This window comes from Peromyscus leucopus, chromosome 3 (genome assembly GCF_004664715.2).
Source record: "Peromyscus leucopus breed LL Stock chromosome 3, UCI_PerLeu_2.1, whole genome shotgun sequence".
Classification (NCBI taxonomy): domain Eukaryota; kingdom Metazoa; phylum Chordata; class Mammalia; order Rodentia; family Cricetidae; genus Peromyscus; species Peromyscus leucopus.
Window position 1 is genome coordinate 88,959,637 of NC_051065.1, and position 23,135 is coordinate 88,982,771.

The 23,135-nt window shown below is 50.2% G+C and overlaps 1 protein-coding gene across 1 annotated transcript; it reads left to right on the forward strand.

Annotated features, from left to right (window-relative positions):
- The first annotated feature begins 966 nt into the window (after positions 1 to 966).
- Capg (capping actin protein, gelsolin like) lies at positions 967 to 22,334 on the forward strand. Its single transcript, XM_028855193.2, is given in 12 exon segments — positions 967 to 1,016; positions 2,503 to 2,556; positions 14,738 to 14,773; positions 14,941 to 15,113; positions 15,214 to 15,222; positions 15,225 to 15,367; positions 15,554 to 15,721; positions 17,138 to 17,287; positions 17,617 to 17,709; positions 18,547 to 18,679; positions 20,956 to 21,044; positions 22,143 to 22,334. Coding segments are annotated over 10 exon segments (1,047 nt in total). The 5' UTR covers positions 967 to 1,016; positions 2,503 to 2,556; positions 14,738 to 14,750; the 3' UTR covers positions 22,209 to 22,334.
- Positions 22,335 to 23,135: the final 801 nt, after the last annotated feature.

Sequence of the window (23,135 nt, forward strand, 5' to 3'; positions counted from 1 at the left end):
TTCGGGGGGCGGAGGCAGGCTGATCTCCATGGTTTACATAGAATGTTCCAGGCAGACATGTAAGACCTTGTCTCAAAAAAAAAAAAAAAAAAGTCTGGCACGGAGCCAGCCATCTGTCAGTCCAGGAAGGTCCTTCTATCCTCAGTGGGATACGATTGCTTGAGTTGCCCAGCTGGCCAGGAACAAAGTCAGGGTGTGCATTCTTTCAAACCCAGTCAGTGGGCCTCAGAGAATCCAATTCTGCTTGGCCTTGGCAAAGCTGCTTCTCAGAAAACAAGGCAGCTTTGTCGACTGAGTCTGTGGGTGGGTTTGTGTGCCATGTTCTGGAGCCGAGGCAGAGACTGTTGTAGACACTGGCTGGTCTGTTTGGCTGTGATGCAGGTCAGGCCAGCTACAATCCTGGTACCCCTCTAAGCCTCCTGAGAATTCATCTAAGTGAAGATGGAGGATCATTTGGTGTGGGGGGATAATTACATGTATTTATTTCCTTGTGTGTGTGTGTGTGTGTGTGTGTGTGTGTCTGATCCTCCAAGTGCTGGGATTACAAGCACGTACTACCACGCCCGCCCGGTGTTTGTGGTGCTGGTGGTCAGATCCAAGGCTCCCTGCAGGCTAGGCGAGCCCCCCATCAGTTGAGCTGATCCCTGGTCTGCAGCAGCGATCACATTGAAGGCACCGAGTACTAAGTGGGTGCTCCAGGGAACCGCGGAGGAGATGGAAACCCTGATGGAGACCAGGGACCTATGGGTTGAATGGGAAGCGAAAGCTGCCCTCCTCGGCCTCAGTTTTCCCCAAGTATGCTGAACCTCAGCTTTCCTGGCCCTGGGGTCCCTACCAGGCCCCCAGTGCTAGGTCTCTAGGGTCTCATTTGCTGGAAGGGAAGCGCCCCCGGCCCAGGATCGCTCCTAGTCGGCTCCAGCCACTTAGCCCTACCCGGTGACTCACTTCTCCCAGGGGGGTGAAGGCGTGGTCGCCAGCAAAACGACTTTGTCCATTCAGAGCCACCAAACCCCTCGGTAAGTAAGCCGCGCTCCCGGGGATCTGTTCTCCGCGGCCCGAAGCCCCTGCTTTGGGGTCCAGAGGGGCTCTGTGGGTCCCGGGGCGCCCAGCTACCTATCACCTCCACACCTTCCTTAGGGGCGAAAGCTCTGCTGGATTTCCAGACTGGGCGGGTGGAGCCGGCCAAGCACTGTCCCATCCGTGTGGGACAAACTTGAAGCAGGGAATTGGGGGCTAGGGCGGAACAGAAGTGGGGTTAGGGTGAGGGTGGGGGTACCAAGCTGCGTTTTAAAAAGAACAAATTCCTTGTTTTTCTGTTATAACTTTTTTGGTTTTGTTTTTTGAAACGGTGTCTCCTGTAGCCCAGACTTCCTTAAACTCCCACATAGCCAAAGATGACGTCAAACCTCCGATTCTCTTGTAATCTTCCAAGTGCTGGGATTACGGGTGTGAACCACCACACTTCAATTAACCACACTCAGCAAGTCTTTCTTTCGACGTCATTAAGTTATGTGTACTCTGAGTGTGGGTTTGTGCATCCAATTAGAAGGGCAGCGGATCCCTTGGAGCTGCGGTTACAGTGCTTGTGGGTGCTGGGAACTGAAATCGGATCCTCTTGGAAGGGCTGTGAGCGCCCTTAACCACTGGACCACAGCTCCAGCCCCAGCAACTTTCTTTCTTTTTCTTTTTCTTTTTCTTTTTCTTTTTCTTTCTTTTTTCTTTCTTTCTTTCTTTCTTTCTTTCTTTCTTTCTTTCTTTTTTCTTTCTTTCTTTCTTTCTTTCTTTCTTTTTTCTTTCTTTCTTTCTTTTCTTTCCTTCCTTCCTTCTCTCTCTCTCTGTCTTTTCCTTCCTTCCTTCCTTCCTTCCTTCCTTCCTTCCTTTTTTTCCTTTTTAAATACATTTTTCTTCCTGTGGTGAAAAGAACCTCTTAGCTCCAGCGTAGTGAGCAGTGATTTTCATTCATCTTTGTGGCCTGGTGTGTACATAGGGTCTCAGTCTAAGAGCCAGCTAGGTTCTGCACTAGGGCCGCAGAGACCCATAGATCTGGGCATTCCCTGGGCGAATTGGTGGGAGCGGGAGGGGATCCCTGGCTTAGCTTTCTCTCCCCAGTGCCCTCCCACTCAGCTTGGGAAGGGATGGAGATTGCTACAGTGGGTGCTGGCCACTTTTACTGCCGCGCCCCCCCCTGTAAATCATGTCAGCAGTGTTTACAGTCACTGTCGACATGAATGGCAGACTAAAAAAGAGGGTCCATGAGGTGGCCCAGCTGACGAAGATGCTTGTCCCCAAGCCTGAAGCCCTGAATCTGATTCCCAGGACCCCCCTGACAGGAGAGAACCAGCTCCCATAATGTATCCTCTCAAGCCATAATATATACATGCCACCTCCCAAACAAACAAACAAACAAATAAATAGAGTCCAGATTTAGTGAAATTCAATATTTGCTCATTAACTGTAGCATCTTGTTTAACCTTCACTTTTATTTGTGTGCCCACTTTACAGATTGGACACGAGGAGGCTCCAAGAAGTTGGATCTGACCTGCAAAGGTACTACTGGTAAGTTGTAAAGTGCTCGAGACACACACACACACACACACACACACACACACACACACACACACACACGCTTGTATGTAGCCAAGGATAATTCTGAACTTTTCATCTTCCGGCCTCTACCTCCAAGTGCTGGGGCTGTAGGCATGTCTCACTGCTCCAGCTTCTGGAGTCGGATCTCTCTTTCCACCGTGTGGGTCCTGGGAATCGGACCCAGGTCTTCAGGCTTGGTGGCGAGTGTCTCTCCCAGCTGAGCAGTCTCCCTGGTCTTTATCCCATGCTATGATCCATCTCAGGGCTTTATGGACACTGTGTGAACACTCTGCTAACTGAGCTGTATCTCTAGTCCTCAAGGCACACTCCTAACCTTTCTGCCAGGGTCTCTGCCCTGCCTGTGGTTCCGGGATCTCATCTCAGACTACCCTGTTTTTAATGCTGTCATCTGGTCATGGAGACCCTGGGTGCCAACTATAACCTGTGTTCTTTTTTTAACTATTATTTATTTTTGTGTGTATGGGTATTTTATCTGTGTGTCTGTACACAGTTGTGGGTACCTGGTGCTTGAGGTGACCGGAAGAGTGCATCCCCTGGGACTGGAGTTGTAGATAGTTGTGAGCCTCCATGTGGGTGCTGGGAATGGAACCTTGCTGCAGGCTGCAGGAATATATCACAAGAACTCAGCTGGTTATGACAAAGTCACTACCTGGAGGGATCAGGGAATTCCTCCAGAGGAAGCCAAATCCCAAGGAGTTTTTGGTGTTACTTGGCTTGTTATATATCAGCTGTCTTCTGTTATGAAAATCATGTGTGCCTTCATAGCTTTCCCAATTGAATTTCCCCTAAAAAGGACTAACAGTGTAGACTGATCACTCTGGACATACACATTCCAGGTATTTGGAGAACAGCCTCAGGAAAGGCTTTCTCTGGAATCAGATATCTACCTTAGCCACTTTCAAGGACTACAGGAAACATCACCCAGGTGGGCGCCCAACTTCCGAGGACTAACAATGATAACAGCCCACATGCAAGTCTCCTGACTTATGGTAAATTCCACAAGGAGACACCACCTAGGTCAGGTGGACGTTAAGTAATAGCTTTACACAATTTAACTCGGACCCTCCCTTTATATACCGGGACTTCCAGGGCACAGGACAGAGAAGAGAAAAGAGAATGGAAGAACTAGATGGGTAAGAACTTGAGAGGAATGAACTGAGATGGGGAAGAACTAGATTGAAGGGCTAAAAGAGAGGACTAGAGGAACAAGATGGAAGATGAGGAAGAGCCAGATGGGGAAGAATAAGACGAGGAAGAGCCAGATGAGAGAGAAGGAGACGGGAGAGGAGCTGATAGGGGAAAGAACTAGATAGATGAGAACCTAGAAGGGACAGAACTAGATGAAAGAATTAAGATAGAACCTAGAGGGGACAGTAGATAAATATAGAGAGAAATCAGGCAAGAAAGGAGCTTGACATGAGAACAGAACTGAAGCTATGTATAAAGGATGTTATGCCAGAGGAATTAAAACAAGTGGATGATAGAGCTCGGTGTGCTCAGATTCTATTTCCTAAAAATAGTCCTCGCCATTAGTAGTTCTCTCTCTTGAGCCCCTGGGATGTATAATATTGAGGCTGGTCCCTCTAATATTATACAAGAGAACCTGAGTCCTCTTAACCACTGGAGCCACCTCTCCAGCCCCCATTCTGTCCTTTTACTATAGGTTCTGGGGACTGAACTCTGGTCATCAGCAAGTGCTTTTACACACTGAACCACCCCTCAGACTCCATTTAAAGTCTTGAGAAAACGTTTCATTCTCGTTCTGGTGGTATTTGTCACACAGAAGCCATGCATCTGGATGGCATAGTGGTGCACACCTGTAATCCCAGTACTCAGAAGATGGAGAGATGGAGACAGGAGGATCCCAAGTTGGAGGCCAGCTTTGGCTAGGTATTGAGGCTCTGTCTCAAACAAACAAGCAAACACCAACTCCCCACATCCACTCAGTACTCTGTTTTCTCCAGGCTTCCCCCTAGCTGCCTACTGTTAGATTGGTCTGTTGGTCGGATACTTGGGAAGGCCTGCTTCTGGTCCTGTTGTATGACCAAGGCCAGAGCCTTGACTCTGAATGCTGAGTCCTACCTGGAACTGGTTGTTGACCAACACTCTTCCAGGACAGGCCTGCCAGAGTCCCTAGGCACTGAGCCACCCAAGTGTGGCTGCCCACTGGGTGCTTACTCTCCAGGACGTCACACAGACTCTGCTCTTCCTTCCTCTAGGGCAAACGGTTCTCAACCTGTGGGTCACAACCTCTTTGACAAACTTATCTCCAAAAAATATTTACATTACAATTGATAACAGTAGCAAAATTACAGTTATGATGTAACAGCAAAAATAATTTTATGGCCAGGCAGTGGTGGTGGTGCACACCTTTAATCCCAGCACTTGGGAGGCAGAGACAGGCGAATCTCTGAGTTCAAGGCCAGCCTAGTCTACAGAGGAGATCCAGGACAGGCACCAAAACTACAAAGAGAAACCCTGTCTTGAAAAAAAACAACAAAAAAAAAATGGTGTGTGTGTGTGTGTGTGTGTGTGTGTGTGTGTGTGTGTGTGTGTGTGACCACAGTATGAGGCAGCTGTATTAAAGGACTGAAGTATTAGGAAGGTTGAGAACCACTGCTCTAGAGACTCAAAAGGGAATCACAGCTTCCTTGGCTCAGCTTCCTGCTTCCTATGTGACTTTGGGCTGTGCCCCAGGGTCCTTCATGGAGCCAGCAAATTAGACCCGCCTGAGTATGTACTATCTTTCCGTGACTGGGTGAAAGGAGAGATGGTTGCCTTGGGTTCAGCCTGAAACCCTACACCCTCTGTTTTTTTTTCTTTGAGGCATGGTTTTGTTCTATGATTCTGGCTGGCTTGATCATGCTTATTTTTAGGGTCAGGGATTCGGTCTTATTATGGGCTGGCTTTGCTCTTTTTTTTTTTTTGATTAATTTTTTTATATGTTTCTTTGCTTTTAAGAGGAGGTCCAGACAGTGATGTTACCAGGGTTGCTATATTATACCTCTGGCAGTGGTTTTGAACTGCTGCTCTCTATGTAGCCAAACTTCTGATTCTCCAGTCTCACAATGCTGGTTTTACAGGTGTGTGCCACCACATCCGCTGGCTGGCCACGCTAATTTCTATCGATGTCTCCTAGATCTCCAGTGCCCAGACTGTGTGACTGTGGACATCTGGTAAATGAGCAGCAGACTGAGGGGTAGTGTATGTTTTCATTATTTATTTATGTATTTTGGTTTCTCGAGACAGGGTTTTTTCTGTGTAGTCCTGGATGCCCTGGACCTCAACTCGTAGTTTTGGTTGGTCTTGAACTCAGAGATCTATCTCCTTTGCCTCCTGAATCTGGGATCAAAAACGTGAGCCACCCGACCAGCTGAGGGGTAGTCTTTGAGTATTTGGGGCATTTTCGAGATGTTTTTAAATGTGTCAAGGTACCTGGCCTGATACTTTGGTCCAGGGAATCCTAGTGCTCAGGAAGCAGAGACAGGAGGGTTGTCATTAATTTGAGGCCAACCTGGGTTACATATTGAGTTTCCTAACAGCCTGGGCTCCAAAGTAAGACTGTGCTCAGTAACAAACAAACAGATAGACACACAGACAACAACCAAACAAACAGCTGGGCATGGTGGTGCACACCTGTAATCCCAGCACTCAGGAGACAGGAGAATCAGTTCAAGGCCAGCTTGAGCTGCATGGTAATTTAGAGGCTAGCCTTGGCTACATCTCCAAACCAAACAAAATATCAAAATGAAAACATACACACCCCGAAACCGACCAGTCCCCAAACCACTCTCTTGGAACTTTGTTTCAAAAAAGAAAAATAAATAAATAAAAATCACATGTACTCAGGGTGATGAGACTAATTAGTCAGGGGGAGGAGGGAAAAGAAGTACAGAGCCAGTGACCCAACCCAGGAAATGTGACTAAGCAACCACAGCAGCGGGTGCAGCTTCTGTCTGGGCAGTGGACCGGGCTTTCCTCGCCTGCGCGCAGACTGGTGAGTGGAACCGGGGCTTTCCTCGTTGGTCAGACTTGAAAATGTTCAGAACCTGCCTTGCCTGAGGCTGCAGTGATGAGACGGTGGTGGACCCTAGCCCCCCAGTAGCTGAGGAACAGCTTTGGCTTGTTCTCCTGAGTCCTTGGAGACCTCAGAGCACTGAGCCTTCCCTTGGGTGGGGCGCGTGGGTGGGACGACCCAGTGGAGAAGAGGGAAGTGAGAAGCTCGGGTGGAGGGCCCGGAGAAGAGTTTGAGAAGAACAGACCTGTGGAGAGGTCAATGTGGGTGGGGCGTCTACAGATGGGCTAGCTGGACCCTCTTGGGCAGGGCTGGCTGCTAGGGTCTGGGAACAGTCAGGAATGATGTCCCCAGGCATAAGTCAGGCTTGGATCATTATCTGATGCAGTTCTGTAGCTGCAGAGGCTGGGATGTGTTCCAGCTGCAGGGATGTGTTCCAGCTGCAGGGATGTGTTCCAGCTGCAGGGGAGGAGCCAGGAGGTCTGGGCTCATCCTGGTCTGTAGGAGGTGCTGTCAGACCTGAGAGAACCCAAAGGCCTGTCAGGAGGTGAATTCAGATCTGGCAGTGCCTGTCCCCAAGAGAGTACTGTCTGGGGTTGGGGATTTAGCTCAGTGGTAGAGCTCTTGCCTAACAAGCGCAAGGCCCTGGGTTCGGTCCTTAGCTCCGGGGTGGGCTGGGGGGGGGGGGGGGCGGGGATAGTACTGTCCTAGGTCTAGACAACTGGACTGGAGGGCCTTGGGAAGAAGCAAGGTGGGTCCAGCTACTTGAGGGACATTCAGACCGCCCCCAGCCCAGGGTCATCTGGGGAACGGTATGGGGAAAGATGAAGGTAGAATCGGAGATGTGGGAGTGGGATGTGCTTTGGTGTGTGGGGAAAGAGCATTGTCCTGGGTGTCCGGAGCCACTGCCCTCCCGACTTCTAAGGAGCATGGGCCACAGTCCAGAAAGTCCTGTGCTTTCTCAAATGGACAGGTCACTCCCTGGGACTGGTGCTGTTTCAGTTCACAGTTAACGGCGCAGATGGGGACCATGAGGGGAAGTGACCTGTTGAGAATCAGAGTCCAAGGGGGACAAAAGTGGCCCTGGTTTTCCTCAGTGCTGGGTCACTGGTGCACAATTAGGTCACTGATAGGGTCAAGCATGTTGAAGGTAGGAGTAATCCCCAGTGTGTCCTTAAAGATACTCGAAGGGCCAGGATTAGCCAGCAGGGCACACATCCTCTCCCACCACCCAGGACAGTCTGATGGGTCCCTTTGCCCTCTGCCTTTCTGCCTTAGGCGGCTCTAGGCAGTGGCCCAATGTTGAGATCCTAGGCTATCCCTCTGGTTTTATCTAGTGCCCACAATGTTGAGATCCTAGGCTATCCCTCTGGTTTATCTAGTGCCCCCAATGTTGAGATCCTAGGCTATCCCTCTGGTTTTATCTAGTTTAATAACAGGCTCAGCAAATCAAGGCAATTGAACACATCCTTTGGACAGGATCAAGTGTGCAAAGGTCCTTAGACAAACTACTTCCTGCTCCAAAGGTGCTTTATAGCCTCAGGGAGAGGACCAGTCCTTAAAACTCATCACACTGTGGCTGTAGTGCCAGAAAAGGAGTCTTCAACAGAGATGACCAGCTATGATGTAGCTCAGTGGCCGAGCGTTTTCTAGCTGTGCCCCATGGCCTGGGGTTTGGTTCCCAGTGTTCCTGCCACTCTCAAAGGAAGATATAAAAGAGGCTGCCTGTGAAGTGGTGAGTTCCCCACCACCAGAAGCATTCAGCACAAGGACGACGACGACGACGACGAAGGGTGCCCTAGGAGAGGTGTCTGTACTATGTGCCATGAGGTCTATCTAAGCACTAACGCTCTCTCTAATGCTGGCCTGTGATTATGTGACCGGCTTGCGTGGCGGAAGTTGGTCTGTGGTTTCATTGGCTGTGATGGCTCCCCACTTCCCTGAGCCCTCTAGCTAGGCCACAAGGCAGACTGCTCTTTCACCTCTTGCCTCCCCTCCTGCAGCCTGCCCAGTGCTGAGCCCCAGCACAGATCTCGGATGAATGGAAGTGAATAGACTGTCATGGATGCTTGAGGGATGGGGTATCAGGTGTGCCCCTGCTGTTGTTGGCACAGGAAGAAGGCGGGGTGTGCTCTAAGCCTGAGGGGCTGGGAAAGCTCCCGCAGGAGCTAAGGTGCTGGATCATCCCTCAGATAGCCAGGTTGATGCGTGCCCACAGGGATGCAGGGCTGGGACACAAGCACGAGGAAGCTTGAGGAGCCATGGGACCGAGTCAAAGGTCTGAAAGCAGGACACAGGAATGGAAGGTTGTTTGCTGGGGAACACAAGGCAAAACCAGGAGCTGATAAGGGGCAGTGGGAGCTTCATCAGTGGGAGCTGATGGGGGGGGGGGCTTCTCTCACTGCCACCCAGCCTCCACCCATGCAGGCTGCCCCAGCTACCCCAGCGTCCCTCATGCACCCCACTTCCCTACCCTTGGGAGTGGGAATTGAACTCAGAACCTCTGTATGCTAGGCAAGCGCTGTACCACGGAGCTGTACCCCAGCCCTTTCTTAACTTTTTGTCTTGAGATTGGCCTCATTATGTTGCTCAGGCGGGCCTTGAACATACTCTGTATTGTCTGGTCTTAAACTTCTAATACGTCTGCCTCAGTTTACCAACTAGTTGGAATTCTAGGCTTGTACCAGCCTGCCTAGCTTTGTCAGGAGGTTGTTGGTTTTTGTTGTTGTTGTTTGTTTGTTTGTTTTATTTTGTCTTTTCAAGACAAGGTTTCTCTGTTGGTCTGGAACTCTCTCTGTAGAGCAGGCTGGGCTTGAACTCACAGAGGTCTGCCTGCCTCTGTCTCCTGCGTTGGTCTAAGGCGTGCGCCACCACAGCTGGCTGTCAGGAGTTTTAAAAGCCTTCCTCTCCTTTGAAGCGCTCCTGCAGCAGGTGTTAAATTATGCTCTTCTCATAGACCTCACACACTAGGAAGATCACTTTGAACATCTATTCAAAACACTTGCAGATTGTGGGGGCAGAGTCTCCTGGCCTATTCACTGATGCTGTTAAAGGAAAACTCAGGGGCTGGGGATGTAGCTGCTTGTAGCATGCCACCTAACATGCACACAGACCTGGGTTCGATCCCTAGTTCTGCATAAACCGAGCCTGGTAGTAGTACATGCTGGTGATCCAGTAATGCAATTAAATCACTACCAATTCCCAGAAACAGCTTAATGATTATAGGAATTTATTGGGGGATTAACTCACAATACAGAAAATGGGGATTGAGGTATGGTCCAACGCTGCTTTCCGAAGAGTTCTGCCCTGGTCCACACCAGCATCCAAGACCACGAGATAGTGAAGAGAGCAAGCACTCATATATCATCCCGGGTCTTAAGGGGGTCCTTGTTACCTGCTGCCTCACTAGGGGCGGTGCTTCAGGGCACTGACGAACACCCCTACAATCCAGCACTGGGGAGGTGGAGGCAGGAGGATCAGAAGTTCAAGGTCACCCTTGGCTACCTAGTGAATTCAAGACCAGATTGAGCTACAAGAGACCCTATCCTAAAAGAAAAAAGGAAAAAACTTGTTCCCTGATACCTGATACCGTAAGGAAGGCTTTAATGGGACTGTAAGTACAGGAACCACAGCACCAAGGCCTCGCAGTGTGGGAGAAAGACTAGTCTCAACACACACTGTATGTGAGCAAACAAGACTTTCACAGTCAAGGAGCTAGGCAAGGGTCAGTGCATGGAAAATCACTGAAAGGAAGCGCCAGCGGGGAGGGAGGTCCTGTCTAACTTACCTAACAGGATTCTTGTGAAGACAGCCTGGATGATCAGACACCATGGGGGGGGGGTGCAGGTTGAGGAACCAGATCTAGATAAAGGATTATGGGATATGGATTATGGGGACTTTGCAGCTAAACTGATGTTTCAGGGATCTCTGGCAGACACTGGATTTTGCAAGGAAGGCCTAGAAGGTTCAGATGGAGTAATGGAGTTTAGCCTGGTTATTTTTTTACATTTATTATTTATCTGTGTGTATATGTATGTGTGCATGTGCCCTGGCATGCATGCCAGAGGTCAGAGGATGACCCTAGGAAGCTGCTGCTCTCCTCCATCCTGTGGTTCCTGCGGATGGAACTAAAGATATTAGACTTGTCAGCAAGCACCTTTACCACTGAGCATCCTGCCAGTCCTGAGGAGGTGGTTGTCATGAACATCTAGGATGGTGAAGGAGCAGACAGCCGAACCGACCCCCTCATCAGAACCCGGCAGTGACTTGGAGTGGAGAGCACTTGATTGAGTTACGCCCAGTTTCTCATTTTGGTAACACAGAACTAAAAACAATGATGTTGTGGGCTCCGTCTGTCTCCTTCCTGAGCTTGGGTTTGTGGCAGACACATTGGTTCCTACTGACTCACAGGCTGGGCTGCCCACAGCAGGGGATGTGGTCACACCCCACGGAGTATGGGGGAAGTGTCAGGATGAAAAAAATGCCTTCCTCCGTTTGGGAGGTTGATAACGAAAAGGACAGTGGTAACTCCGCTGGCAATTCACATCTCCTAAGCAGACTCTGCTTCCTAAGCCGACTCAACCCTCACCGCTGACCCAGCCACCCTTCAGAGAGTCTCTTCCTCCCTCCAGGCTGCACGGCCTGCTTGCTACCCTCGCCCTCCATTTCCCACGGGGCACCTCTTCCAACAACCTACCAGGTGGAAGCATGCACTGAATTAAGTGCTGGTGACACATGCCCTCTTCTTTTAAAAGCCTTAAAACCAACCAACAAACAAACAAACCGAAAACCTTAGGCCTGAGACGTGGCTCAGTGGGTAGGGGGCACTTGCTGCCAGGGCTGACGGCCTGAGTTTGATCTCCAGAACTCACATGGTGGAAGGGAAAGCCAATTCTTTGGTCACACTTATTTACTTACGTAGTGTGTGTACACGTACACTGGAGCACACATGTGCATGCCCACAGTATATACGTGGAGGTCAAAAAAGAAACCAGCCACTGATGAGAACAAATAAAAGGGCGGGTGAAGTTGTTATGACTGTATTTTTCTGAAATTAAAAAAAGATGGTATATTAACAACAACAGCTTGCCATTTGCATTCTCCCTATACTACAATTTCTTTTGTCCAAGAAATATTTACTCACTTACCAAACAAAGATGGCGTTCATCATTCTGGAACTGGAAGATGCTGGGAACATAGAAAGGCTAGCTAACGCCGAGGATGAGCGAGGATGAGTACACTTCTCCTGGGAGAGAGTTGCCTAGGAGGGAGGGATAAAGTCCCAAGCAGGTTTTGTTTTTAGTAGATTTAAAGAGTAAAAACTCTGCTTAAGGACCTCCCCCTTGCACACACACACTTCTCTCTCCTTCTCCCTGGCTGGCTTGGAACCCACTATGTAGACCAGGCTGACCTTGAATTTATGGAGATCCACCTGCCTCTGCTTCTGAGTGCTGGGATTAAAGCTGTTCCACCTTGCCCAGATCGATCTCCTTTCTCACAGGGTCCCATGGATCCCAAGCTGACCTCACACACTTTGAGAATGATCTTGAACTCTTGCCTCCACCTCTCCCTCCACGTGCTGGGGTTACAGTTTATAAACTGTATCATGCCCGGTTTATAAACTGCTGGGGATTGAACCCAGGACTTCATGCTAGGCAAGTACTCTGTCAGTGAAGCCTCATCTCTAGTCCTTCCTTTCTCTATTGTTTCTCTATTTCTTTAGATGTTAGATTAACAAATACAATTCTTGTTGGTCTGAGTCTATCTGTATGCATTTGTGCATGGTGTAAACGTGGAGGTCAGAGGGCAGCCTCTGGGCATCTGTTTCCTCCTCCACCTTCACTTGGATTCTGAGATCAAACTCAGTTCATCAGACTTGTGCACCAGTGCCTTACCCGCGGGGCTGTGACACGGGCGCCTTTACCCACGGGACTGTTGAAGCATGATCCTAATTCTTAAATATAAAAACGAGGGGTAGATATTGAGAGTGAAAGCTGAAAGATCAGAGAAGCAGAGCAGCAGCCACCAGACTTCTTACCTCTGTGAAACCTCAGATTGAACGGGGGATCCTGTGTCAAGTGGGGCCGAGACCCTGTCTCCACCTTCTTTATATTCCTGTCTCCACCTCCCTACTGCTGGGATTAAAGATGTGCACCACTACCACCCACCACCACCCTCCCGCCCTACCCCCTGACCCCGGCTCTGTTTCTCTTTTAGACTGGTTCAATCTCATGTAGCCCAGGGCAGCTTCCTCCTCTTCCCAAGTGCTGGGATTAAAGGTGTGTGCTACCACTGCCTGGCCTCTATGGCTAACTAGTGGCTAGCTCCTCCCTCTGATCTCCAGGCAAGCTTTATCTGTCAGAACACAAACAAAATATCACAGAACACACTGTGTCCTAGGCCCCCCCTTATTTTTCCTTCCTTTCTTCCTTTTTCTTTTTCCACGTGGTATCTTGTAGCCCAGGTTGGCTTTAATTCACTAGGTAGCCAAGGATGGCCTTGAACTTCTGACTCTCCTGCACTGTCACGCCAGGCATTTTCTGTTTTTATTTTAAGAGAGTTTCACGTAGCCCAGGCTAGCCTGGAGCCAGAAGGTTCCTGAGTGTCTGACCTTTCTGCCTGCCCCTTCCCGTTGCTGGGATTACAGTTGTGTCTGCTGCATAGTTGGCATTTTCCTTTTCTTTCTCTTTTTTTTTTTTTTCTTTTAGTTTTTGAGGCAGGGTCTCCTTGTGCAGCCCAGGCTGACCTAAAACTCATGATCCCCCTGGCCTGGTCTCCTGCATGCTGAGATTGCAAGCCCGAGCTAGCATGTTTGGCTTACTTTAAAAAAGATGTGTTTATTTTTATTTTAATGTGTATGGGTAGTTTTGCCTGCATGTATGTGTGTGCACCATGAGCATGTAGTACCCCTGGAGGCCAGAAGGGGGTGTTTGGCCCCCAGAAGTGGAGTCTGGATGGTTGTTGGCTGCTGGGAACTGAACTCAGGTCCTCTGCAAGAGTAACAAGAGATCTTAAGCCCCGAGCCATCTCTGCAGCACCAGCTGGCTTATTTTTTTGTTTGTTTATTCTAAATCAGGAATGGATGTAAAGTTTTGCTAACTGCTTTCTGTATACACATTGATATGAATATCCATAAGGATACACTAATATCACATATACTTATTAATGTGGTATATTATATTGATACAAATATCCATATGGATATATTAATATCACATATACTTGTTAATGGGGTGTATTATATTGATATGAATGTCCATAAAAATATATTAGTATCACATATACTTGTTATGGGGTATATTGTATTGACATAAATATCCATATGGATATATTAATATTACATATATTTGTTAATGGGGTATATTATATTGACATAGATATCCATAAGAATATATTAATATCACATATATTTGTTAATGGGGTGTATTATATTGACATAGATATCCATAAGAATATATTAATATCACATATATTTGTTAATGGAGTGTATTATATTGGTTAAGTTCAAATGTTGGACTAACCTTACATCTACAACATAAACATTATTTGGTCACTAAGTTTTGCATTTCTTAATTTAAAAGTTTTATTTTGTAAACATTTTCTTTTTCTATTTGTGTGTGTGTGTGGTGCTTGTGCACGTTTGCACGTGTGGACGCGTGTGTGTAGGTCCAATAGTGTGTGTGTGAATATGCATGTGGAGGCCCAAGGTCGATGTCAAGGCTCTTCCTACGTCATTCCTCGTCTTATTCATTGAAGCAGGGTCTCCTAATCAAACCCAGAGCTTGCCGATGTGGCTAGTTTTCTCTTCAGGTTGCTTTGGGGATCCTCTGTCTCTGTCCTCTGAGGCTAGAATTACAAGCCCACCCAACATTTATGTGGATTCTGAGGATTCGAACTCTGGTCCTCACACTTGCCATGCAAGGCTTTAGCCATCGAGCATCACCTCTGCCCCAGGTCATCCTCAGCTACTTGCGGGCTGTGAGGACAGCGTAGGCTACCTAAGACTCCACATCCAAAATCCAAAGGGAGAGTACTTGGCCAACTGGAAGGCTCCCCCGGACCAGTGAGAGAGCTGGTTGTTGTGACTCTCGTGGTAATCATGGCTTCTCTTTTCAGGTCTGAAAACAGCATGTACACACCCATCCCTCAGAGGTAGGCAGTGCGCCCCGCCGTCTTTCCTCTCTTCCTTCTTCACTTCCGAGGGCTGCTCCTCGCCCACTGCTCTCACTGTACCCAGACCTCAGTCTCCAGGCCTGCCCAAGTCTCTGTGCTCGAGCCCACTCCCCACGGAGTCCACTACCAACCTTCTCTTCCTACAGTGGCTCTCCGTTCCCAGCCTCGGTCCAAGACCCAGGTCTGCACATCTGGCGTGTGGAGAAGCTGAAGCCGGTGCCCATAGCACGAGAGAACCATGGCATCTTCTTCTCCGGGGATTCCTACCTGGTGCTTCACAATGGCCCGGAAGAGGCCTCCCATTTGCACCTGTGGATAGGTAAAGGGGTTGGAATGGGGTCTGCGCGGGTTTGGCCACGGCGAGGGATGGAGGTCGCAGTGGTCTCAGGACCTTGCCTGTCCCTCCACATTCATCCTAGGCCAACAATCATCCGGGACGAGCAGGGGGCCTGTGCCGTGCTGGCCGTGCACCTCAACACCCTGCTTGGGGAGCGCCCCGTGCAGCACCGTGAGGTTCAAGGGAATGAGTCCGACCTCTTCATGAGCTACTTCCCACGTGGCCTCAAGTACCAGGTGAGAACCACCTCCAGGCCCTCCTCATTCCCAGGGCTTTTCTCGGGGTCGGGGCCTGTTTCTGGCTATTCTTATCCTTCGGAAGGCCTGGGCGCATTCAGGGATCGGCTTCCACCTCCCTTCATCTCCTAGTGCGGAGGTTCTGGGTGCCTTTGGGGCCACTCAGGCCGGTTTTCTGGGCTGCAGGAAGGTGGTGTGGAGTCGGCATTTCACAAGACAACCTCGGGGACCACCCCAGCAGCCATCAAAAAGCTCTACCAGGTCAAGGGGAAGAAGAACATCCGTGCCACCGAGAGGGCGCTGAGCTGGGACAGCTTCAACACCGGGGACTGCTTCATCCTGGACCTGGGTCAGGTGGGTAGGTGGCCGGGGAGATGGAGGAGTGAGAAGGTCGACCCCGTGTTCTGGTGAACTGTTCCATCCGTGAGAAGACATCCAGCCAGCCAGCCCTTAGGGATTATTTCCCTAATGTCCATAGGGATTATTTCCCAGTGACACACAGACTCCACCGTCCTCAGATGCTCCAACCTCATAAATACAGTACCTGTACATGACTCACGTGCTTCCTCCTGTACAGTTAGTTCCAGGCATGTCCAAGCAATGGCCATTGGCTGCATGTATTCCATGATATGTAAATGGGGCTCAACAGAGAGCTTTAAACTGTCTTCAAGCACGTTTAGGTTTTTTTGAATTTTTTTGTAATTTGATTACATTTTTTTTTTTAAAAATTATGTCTGTGTCTGTGTGGGGGACATGTATAAGAGACTGCAGATACCAGCAGAGGCCAGGAGAGGGCGTTGGAGTTGGAGTTACAGGCAGTTGTGAGCTGCCCATTGTGGGTGCTTAGAACATAGGTCCCATGGAAGAAAATACGCGCACACACACACACACACACACACACACACACACACACACTGAGCCATCTCTCCAGCTCCAGAAGATAATTTATACACAAGATTAAAAAAAAAAAAAGCTTAAATATATGATAATAAGTGATGTGGAATGTCATACAGGCAAGAAGGACTCTTTAAATTTTTTTTTTCTTTTAAAGCTGGGCAGTCCAACACCTGAGAGGCAGAGGTGGGAGGATCTCCAAGTTAGAGGCCAGCCTGGTCTACAATAAAGTTCCAGGATAGCCAGGGCTACACAGAGAGACCCTGTCTGAGAAAATATTAATAATAATAATAATAATGATAATAATAATAATAAATACTTTCTTTTAGATTCATGTTATCTGTACGAGTGTTTTGCCTGCATGTGTTTACGTGTGCCACTGCACCCAGTGCCCTTGACAGTCGGAAGAGAACACTGGAGCCACTGAAACTGGAGTTAGGAAAGGTTGCTAGCCACCCTGTGGGTGCTGGGAATTGAACCTGGGTCCTCCGAGGAGCAGTCAGTGCTCTTAGCCCCTGAGCCATCTCTCCAGGGCAGGAAGCATCCTTGCAGGGCGTTGTTCTTGCCTTTCTCAGAGGCCTCTGGAGAGTGGCCCTGACTTCTTGAGTTTTGTTTGTTTAATTTAATTTAATTTTTTTTTTTTTAAGCTAGAGTCTCAGTGTGGCCCTGGCTGTCCTGGAACTCACTATGTAGACCTTGTCCCAAATATACAGACATCTGCCTGCCTCTGCCTCTTGAGCACTAGGATCAAAGGCGTGTGCCACCACACCCCACACCGGCGCTGCCTTCCTGCCTGCCCTGCCTGTGGGGACAGTTTTTTCAGTGGGGGTACGACACAGGCAACTGGCTGTGACGGGCCTGTCTGATTCTCTGCAGAACATCTTCACCTGGTGTGGTGGGAAGTCCAACATCCTGGAACGGAACAAGGCTAGGGACCTGGCCCTGGCCATCAGGGACAGCGAGCGGCAGGGCAAGGCCCAGGTGGAGATTATCACCGACGGAGAGGAGCCAGCCGAGATGATTCAGGTTGGGGACACTGGGCTGGGCGGCCGGGAGCTGCTGTTTGGATGCGGCCAAGAGAGACAGTGATAAGCCGGGATTATGAAGGAGGCTGATAGAGGACGACAGGGGCTATCTGGGGCCCTACTCAGCCCTGTGACCGCTCATGGGGTACCTTTGTGTGATGGGATAAGGGGTTCCTCTGAGTGGGTACAGTCTTGGGGCAAGAGGCTGTCTGGTGGGTGGGCTGGACCCATCGCTTTACCAAGTCTTAGTGTAGGACACAGGTGGCCCTGGACGTGGTGACTTGGAAAATGTGGGTGCAGAAGCCCCAGTAATCCTGTCTGGCTCCGCAGGTTCTGGGCCCCAAGCCAGCTCTGAAGGAGGGCAACCCTGAGGAAGACCTCACAGCTGACCAGACCAACGCCCAGGCCGCGGCCCTGTATAAGGTGGGCACTGCGGGCTGCTGACTAGGCACCTGCCGGTGCCACGGACTTGGAGCTGAAGGGAGGAGGCGGCTGTGGGGAGGCTGGGCCAGGAATCAGGTAGGTTTGCAGGGGTTGGAGGAGAGATGGGTGGGAAGCAGGCAGAATGGCAGCCCTCTGCGGAGGTCAATGGTATTCACTTCCGGCTCCTTGGTGAAGGTTGAAAGCTAATGCTAAGCTTGCCTTGGTTTGAACCCTGGGCAGTTACTTGTAATGTGACGTCACCTCTTTCCCTAAGACAGCCGTGGCTTCTGAACTGCAGCTGACAGGCAAGAGAGAGGCTGTCTGAAGTTAGCCTTGGGGGGCCTCTTCCCACCTGTTTCTTGGAACTGTTGGGAGAGGCAACTGGGGAGGGTCTGGGTAACCTCATTCACGGTGAGGGCCAGTGTGAGTGTGTGTGTGTGTGTGTGTGTGTGTGTGTGTGTGTGTGAGTGTGTGTGAGTGTGAGTGTGTGTGAGTGTGTGTGTGTGTGTGTGAGTGTGTGTGTGTATGTGTGTGTGTGTGAGTGTGTGTGTGCGTGTGAATGTGTGTGAGTGAGTGTGTGTGTGTGTGTGTGTGAGTGTGTGTGAGTGTGTGTGTGAGTGTGTGTGTGTGTGAGTGTGTGTGAGTGTGTGTGTGTGTGAGTGTGTGTGTGTGTGTGAGTGTGTGTGTGTGTATGTGTGTGTGTGTGTGAGTGTGTGTGTGCGTGTGAATGTGTGTGAGTGTGTGTGTGAGTGTGTGTGCGCGCGTGTGAATGTGTGTGTGTGTGTGTGTGTGTGTGAGTGTGTGTGTGTCACACTGGCGGCTGTCCTTCCTCCCCAGGTCTCTGATGCCACTGGACAGATGAACCTGACCAAGGTAGCCGATTCCAGCCCCTTTGCCTCTCAACTGCTGATTCCAGATGATTGCTTTGTTCTGGACAACGGGCTCTGCGGCAAAATCTACATCTGGAAGGGTGTGTGTTCCTCGGTGTGAGCGTGGGGGCCCTGCAGCTGCCGCTTGGGCCCTGCAGCAGGCTCGGCCATGCCAGCCTGAGGGCCCTGCAGCATCCCTGAAGCCAGCAAGCTCAGCCATTTTGAACATCTCAGCCGGCCTCAGAACTCCAAGGGCCTCTTCAGTACTTGGCTGGGCCCATCCCAGAGAGTCAGACTGACCAGGGCCGGGTTGGAGCCTGAGCGTGTATGTGTTTAACATGTTCCCAGGGCGGGCCTGTGGGGCTCCAGGGACCACACTTTGAGAACTCTCTTGGCAGTCTCCAGGCCTTCAGGGCTCTGGGGTGCCTGACCTTGAGGTTCTGAGTTAACTGTAATAGAGGTAAATCTTAGATGGGCTTAGTAGCACTTTATGTAGTGTGTGGTAAACTCGCGGGCCGTGCTTTGTCAAGAGATTGTGTCTGCTGGAGAGAGAAAGGCTGCTTGCTTTTGCGTGTGCCACCGCGGCCTGGCTTTCCTTCCTTCCTTCTTTCTCTTTCCTCTTCCTCTCCTCTCCTTTCCTCCCCCCCCACCCCCGTCCACACATGCCTATGGGTACCCAAGGGGGCCAGAGGGCATCAGATCCCTTGGAGCTGAAGTTAAAAGCATTTATGAGCCTCCTGATGTGGGTGCTGGGAACTGAACTCTGGTCTTTTGCAAAAGTAGCAAGTGCTCTTAACCACGGGGCCATTTTTCCAGCCTTTTCCCTTTCATTATTTGAGATAAGGTCTCATATAGCCCAGGCTGGCCTCTGACTTATGTAACCAAGGATGACCTTGAACTCCTGATCCTCAAGCCGCCTCCATCTCCTGAGTGCTGGGATCACAGGCATGCACTACCATGCCTGATTTTCTCTGGTGCTGGGGTTGGAACCCAGGGCATGCTGGGTAAATAGTCTACCGACTGAGCTACATCTCTTGCCCTGGGGCTGCCCTTTCCTTCCTGTAGAGGTGCCATATACCATGGAGCCAATGCTGAGACTCCAGAGTCTGTAGACCCCAAGAAAGGAATCATTATAGGAAAAGAAGTCGTGGGACAGGAAGCTTGGGCGGCAGGAGACGGGAGACAAGTGCCCATGGATGCCAGAACAGTGAGTCAGTTGCGGAGGAAGGACACAGACACTCCATAGTTCACAAGATTTTAACACTGGCCAGAGAGCCAACCACCACGCTTGGCTCTGTTTCCTTGTCAAAATGCCTTCAGCTTGTGATTCAGCTTGAATCACAGTTTGTGTCCCAGTGATTGCCAACATAAAGGCCTACATAAATGATTGCCTCCATTGTCTATATTGTGGATTCTGGGTGATCTTCAGCCTTTTAAACACGTCATCAGCAAGCATGTTGGCTTTTGACCTTGTGGGAGTCAGTTTGCCTCTATAAGAAATTTTACTCCTTGTCCAATTGAGTGTCACACACAAAAAGTTTTGATAACAGAATGGTGTTATCGGTCACACTGTACACACACAGAAGGTGAGCAGCTCCAGGGGAGGGTGAGACCCTGGCCATGGAGTTTCTTTTGTATTCTATGTGTATTTTTCTTGCATGTATGTCTGAGAATCATGTGTGTGCCGTGTCCTCAGAAGCCAGAAGGCAGCATTGGATCCCCTGGAACTGGAATTACCGATGGCTGTGAGTGCCAAGTGGATGCTGGGAACTGAACTCAGGTCCTCTGCAGAAGAAGCAAGTGCTCTTAACTGCCGAGCCATTGCCCCGGCCCACTGGCCTTACAGTTCGATGTCTAGGAGGAAGCTTATTCTTCCTAAAAGATGGCTTGGTCAGAGCCAGAAGATTCTGCTGATCCAGGCAGAGGTTTTAATTAATTAATTAATTAATTAAATCTTAGTTTAGAGCTGCCAGCTTTCTGGGGGAAAAAATTAAGGGCATGACTTCATACTCCAAGGGGCCCTCCGTATTCTTGGGTACACTGAGTACATTTGTTAATAAAAAAAAAAAAACTGTCAGGTATTCTGTGGACCCCTAAAATTTCCTCAGGAAAATGGGGTAGAGACCAGAGACTCTCTGCCCCCTCCAGTGTCTCACACAGCTCAGGCTGACTGTGAACTCCCTCTGTAGATGAAGACATGAAGATGAGGCTGCGGTTCGGAGCCTCCTGCCTCCACTTCCCCAGTGCGAGCTTACAGGTGGTCTTCTGTGGTGCTAGAGACAGAAGGCGGAGCTTCACACACGCCGGGAGGGTGAGCCCTCTCCCGTGGCCGCACCCCATCCTCTTCTCCTTCTGAAATCTTGTTCCTGTGTTCCAGGGCGAAAAGCTAATGAGAAGGAGAGGCAGGCAGCCCTCCAAGTGGCTGATGGCTTCATCTCTCGGATGAGATATTCCCCAAACACTCAGGTGAGGACAAAACCACGTCCCCCACCTCCTCCTGGCACCTTTCTGTGGCTCCCTACCCCGAGACCTGGCAGACAGGGCAGCTCAGGAGTTGGGAGCAGACTTGTCTGCCTCAGACCAGTCAGGTGGAAAAGCCTTTTCAATTCTCCAGCATTAAAAACAACAACAAAAACTCCAAACTTATTTTCAAAGAGAATCCTGGGAGCCTGAAGGACAGGGCATGCCTCTGGGGGCCTGTGTCTGTCCCAGCCACGGGTACCCCTTTTAGTCCCAGCACGGTGGCTACACAAGATATTCTCATCTTGCCTCTCTCCCTATGGGTCTCATGTAGCCCAGGCTGGCCTCAGACTGTCGATGTAGCTAAGGATGACCTTGAACTTCTGATCTTCTGGCCTCTACTTCCTAAGTTCTAGGATTACAGGTGTGGGTCACACCTGGCTTAAGTGGTGCTGGGAATTGAACCCAGGGCTTTGTGTGTGGCTAGCACACCCTCTACCAGATGAGCTTCATCCTCAGCTCTCTCGTCCCCCTTTCGGGACAGTGTCTCACTCTGTTGCTCAGATCACAGCAATTCTCCTGCCTCAGCCTCTCCCGTGCTGAGATTACAGGTGTGAGTGACCGTGCCCAGCTCAGAAAACGATTTTATGAATATTGTGAGGTGGGTGATATATTCATGGGATAAAGTGGTCCTTTTCCCTCCTAAATCATGACAGACCAGAAATCCCTTTAGAGTATTTCTTCTCATAATCCTCTAGAAAACCCCACAAAAGTGTGTACGTGTGTGTGTGTGTGTGGCTATCGAAAACCACAGTTCAGGTGGTGTTAGTGATCATGTGTCACTTGAAGATGCAAGCCTTCCGGTCGATGACATGCCCTCGCACCTCAGGCCCTGACGTAGCGAGACAACCTAACTGTAGGGCCATGACAAGATTTAACCGGAAAGGAACATTCTCTCTGGGACATGGCTGGCAAGGCACGCCTGCCATTGGCCTTGGTTACATCCTACCGAACTCTGCCGACCCGTCATGGTACCCCTTGTCCTCCTCCTCCTCAGCAGAGGCGGGTGGGCAGCCTGTGAGCCAAGCTTTTCCCCCACTGCAGGTGGAGATTCTGCCCCAGGGCCGAGAGAGTCCCATCTTCAAGCAATTCTTCAAGGACTGGAAGTGAGGGTGGGTGTGCCCGGCCCTGCTCTCCTGCCTGCCGCCACCTGCCTGCTTGGTCCCGCCTCTGGCTGCTGAGTCAGCACCGAGGTGCCCTCCGGATGCTCAATAAAGGAGACACATTCCGTTCCCAGCTCTCTCTCTCCCGGTGCTGGTGCGCTCGCCCTGGGCTGACTTTGTCCTACCTACTCGCTTGGGCTCGTCCCCATTCTGGGGGCTGAGCAGAACACGGATGATATTCCATGGCTTCCAGGAGCCCAGCACTGGCTCTGCGTGGCCAGGACTCTCAGTGGGGCTGCTATCCAACCCCGCCATGCCCAGAACCCAATAGGGAGGTGGCACGGTGCCAGGCCTGGGCATTGCTTTCAGGCCAGGGTTTCGTTCAAGTCTCACATTCCCAGCTGGGAGGCGGCTGGGGCTGGGGCTAGGGCTGGGGATAGATTTCTGTTCAAACCAGTGTTTCCTCAGCTGCCCCAGTAAGCACCCAGGAGGCAGTTTAAATGGTTACACTCACCCGGCAGCAGAATGTGCCACAGCCCTTGAGTAGGCTCCCTGTTCTCTCTTACTGCACCGGGTTTCGTGTTTGGCTCTCCTGCTTTTGTTTGTTTTTTTTTTTGTGTTTGGTCTCTCCTGCTTCTGGTCATTGGTGTTCTCCCTGGTCACAGGCCTAGTTCTATCTCTTGTTAATGACACAGTACGGAATGTTGAGGAGGGTGGAGAGCGTGTGCTGGGGAGAAGAGAAGCTGAGCCAGGTACGGAGGCACAAGCCTGTAATCCTGACTCACTTGGGAGGCAGAGGCAGGAGGATCATGAGTTTAGCCTTTGCTACATAGTGAGTTCCAGGTCAGCATAGGCTATATGAGACCCTATCTCAAAACAAACAAACTAGAGATGGTGAGGGAGCGTGTCACAAAGAGGCCCCCACCCTGAAGGG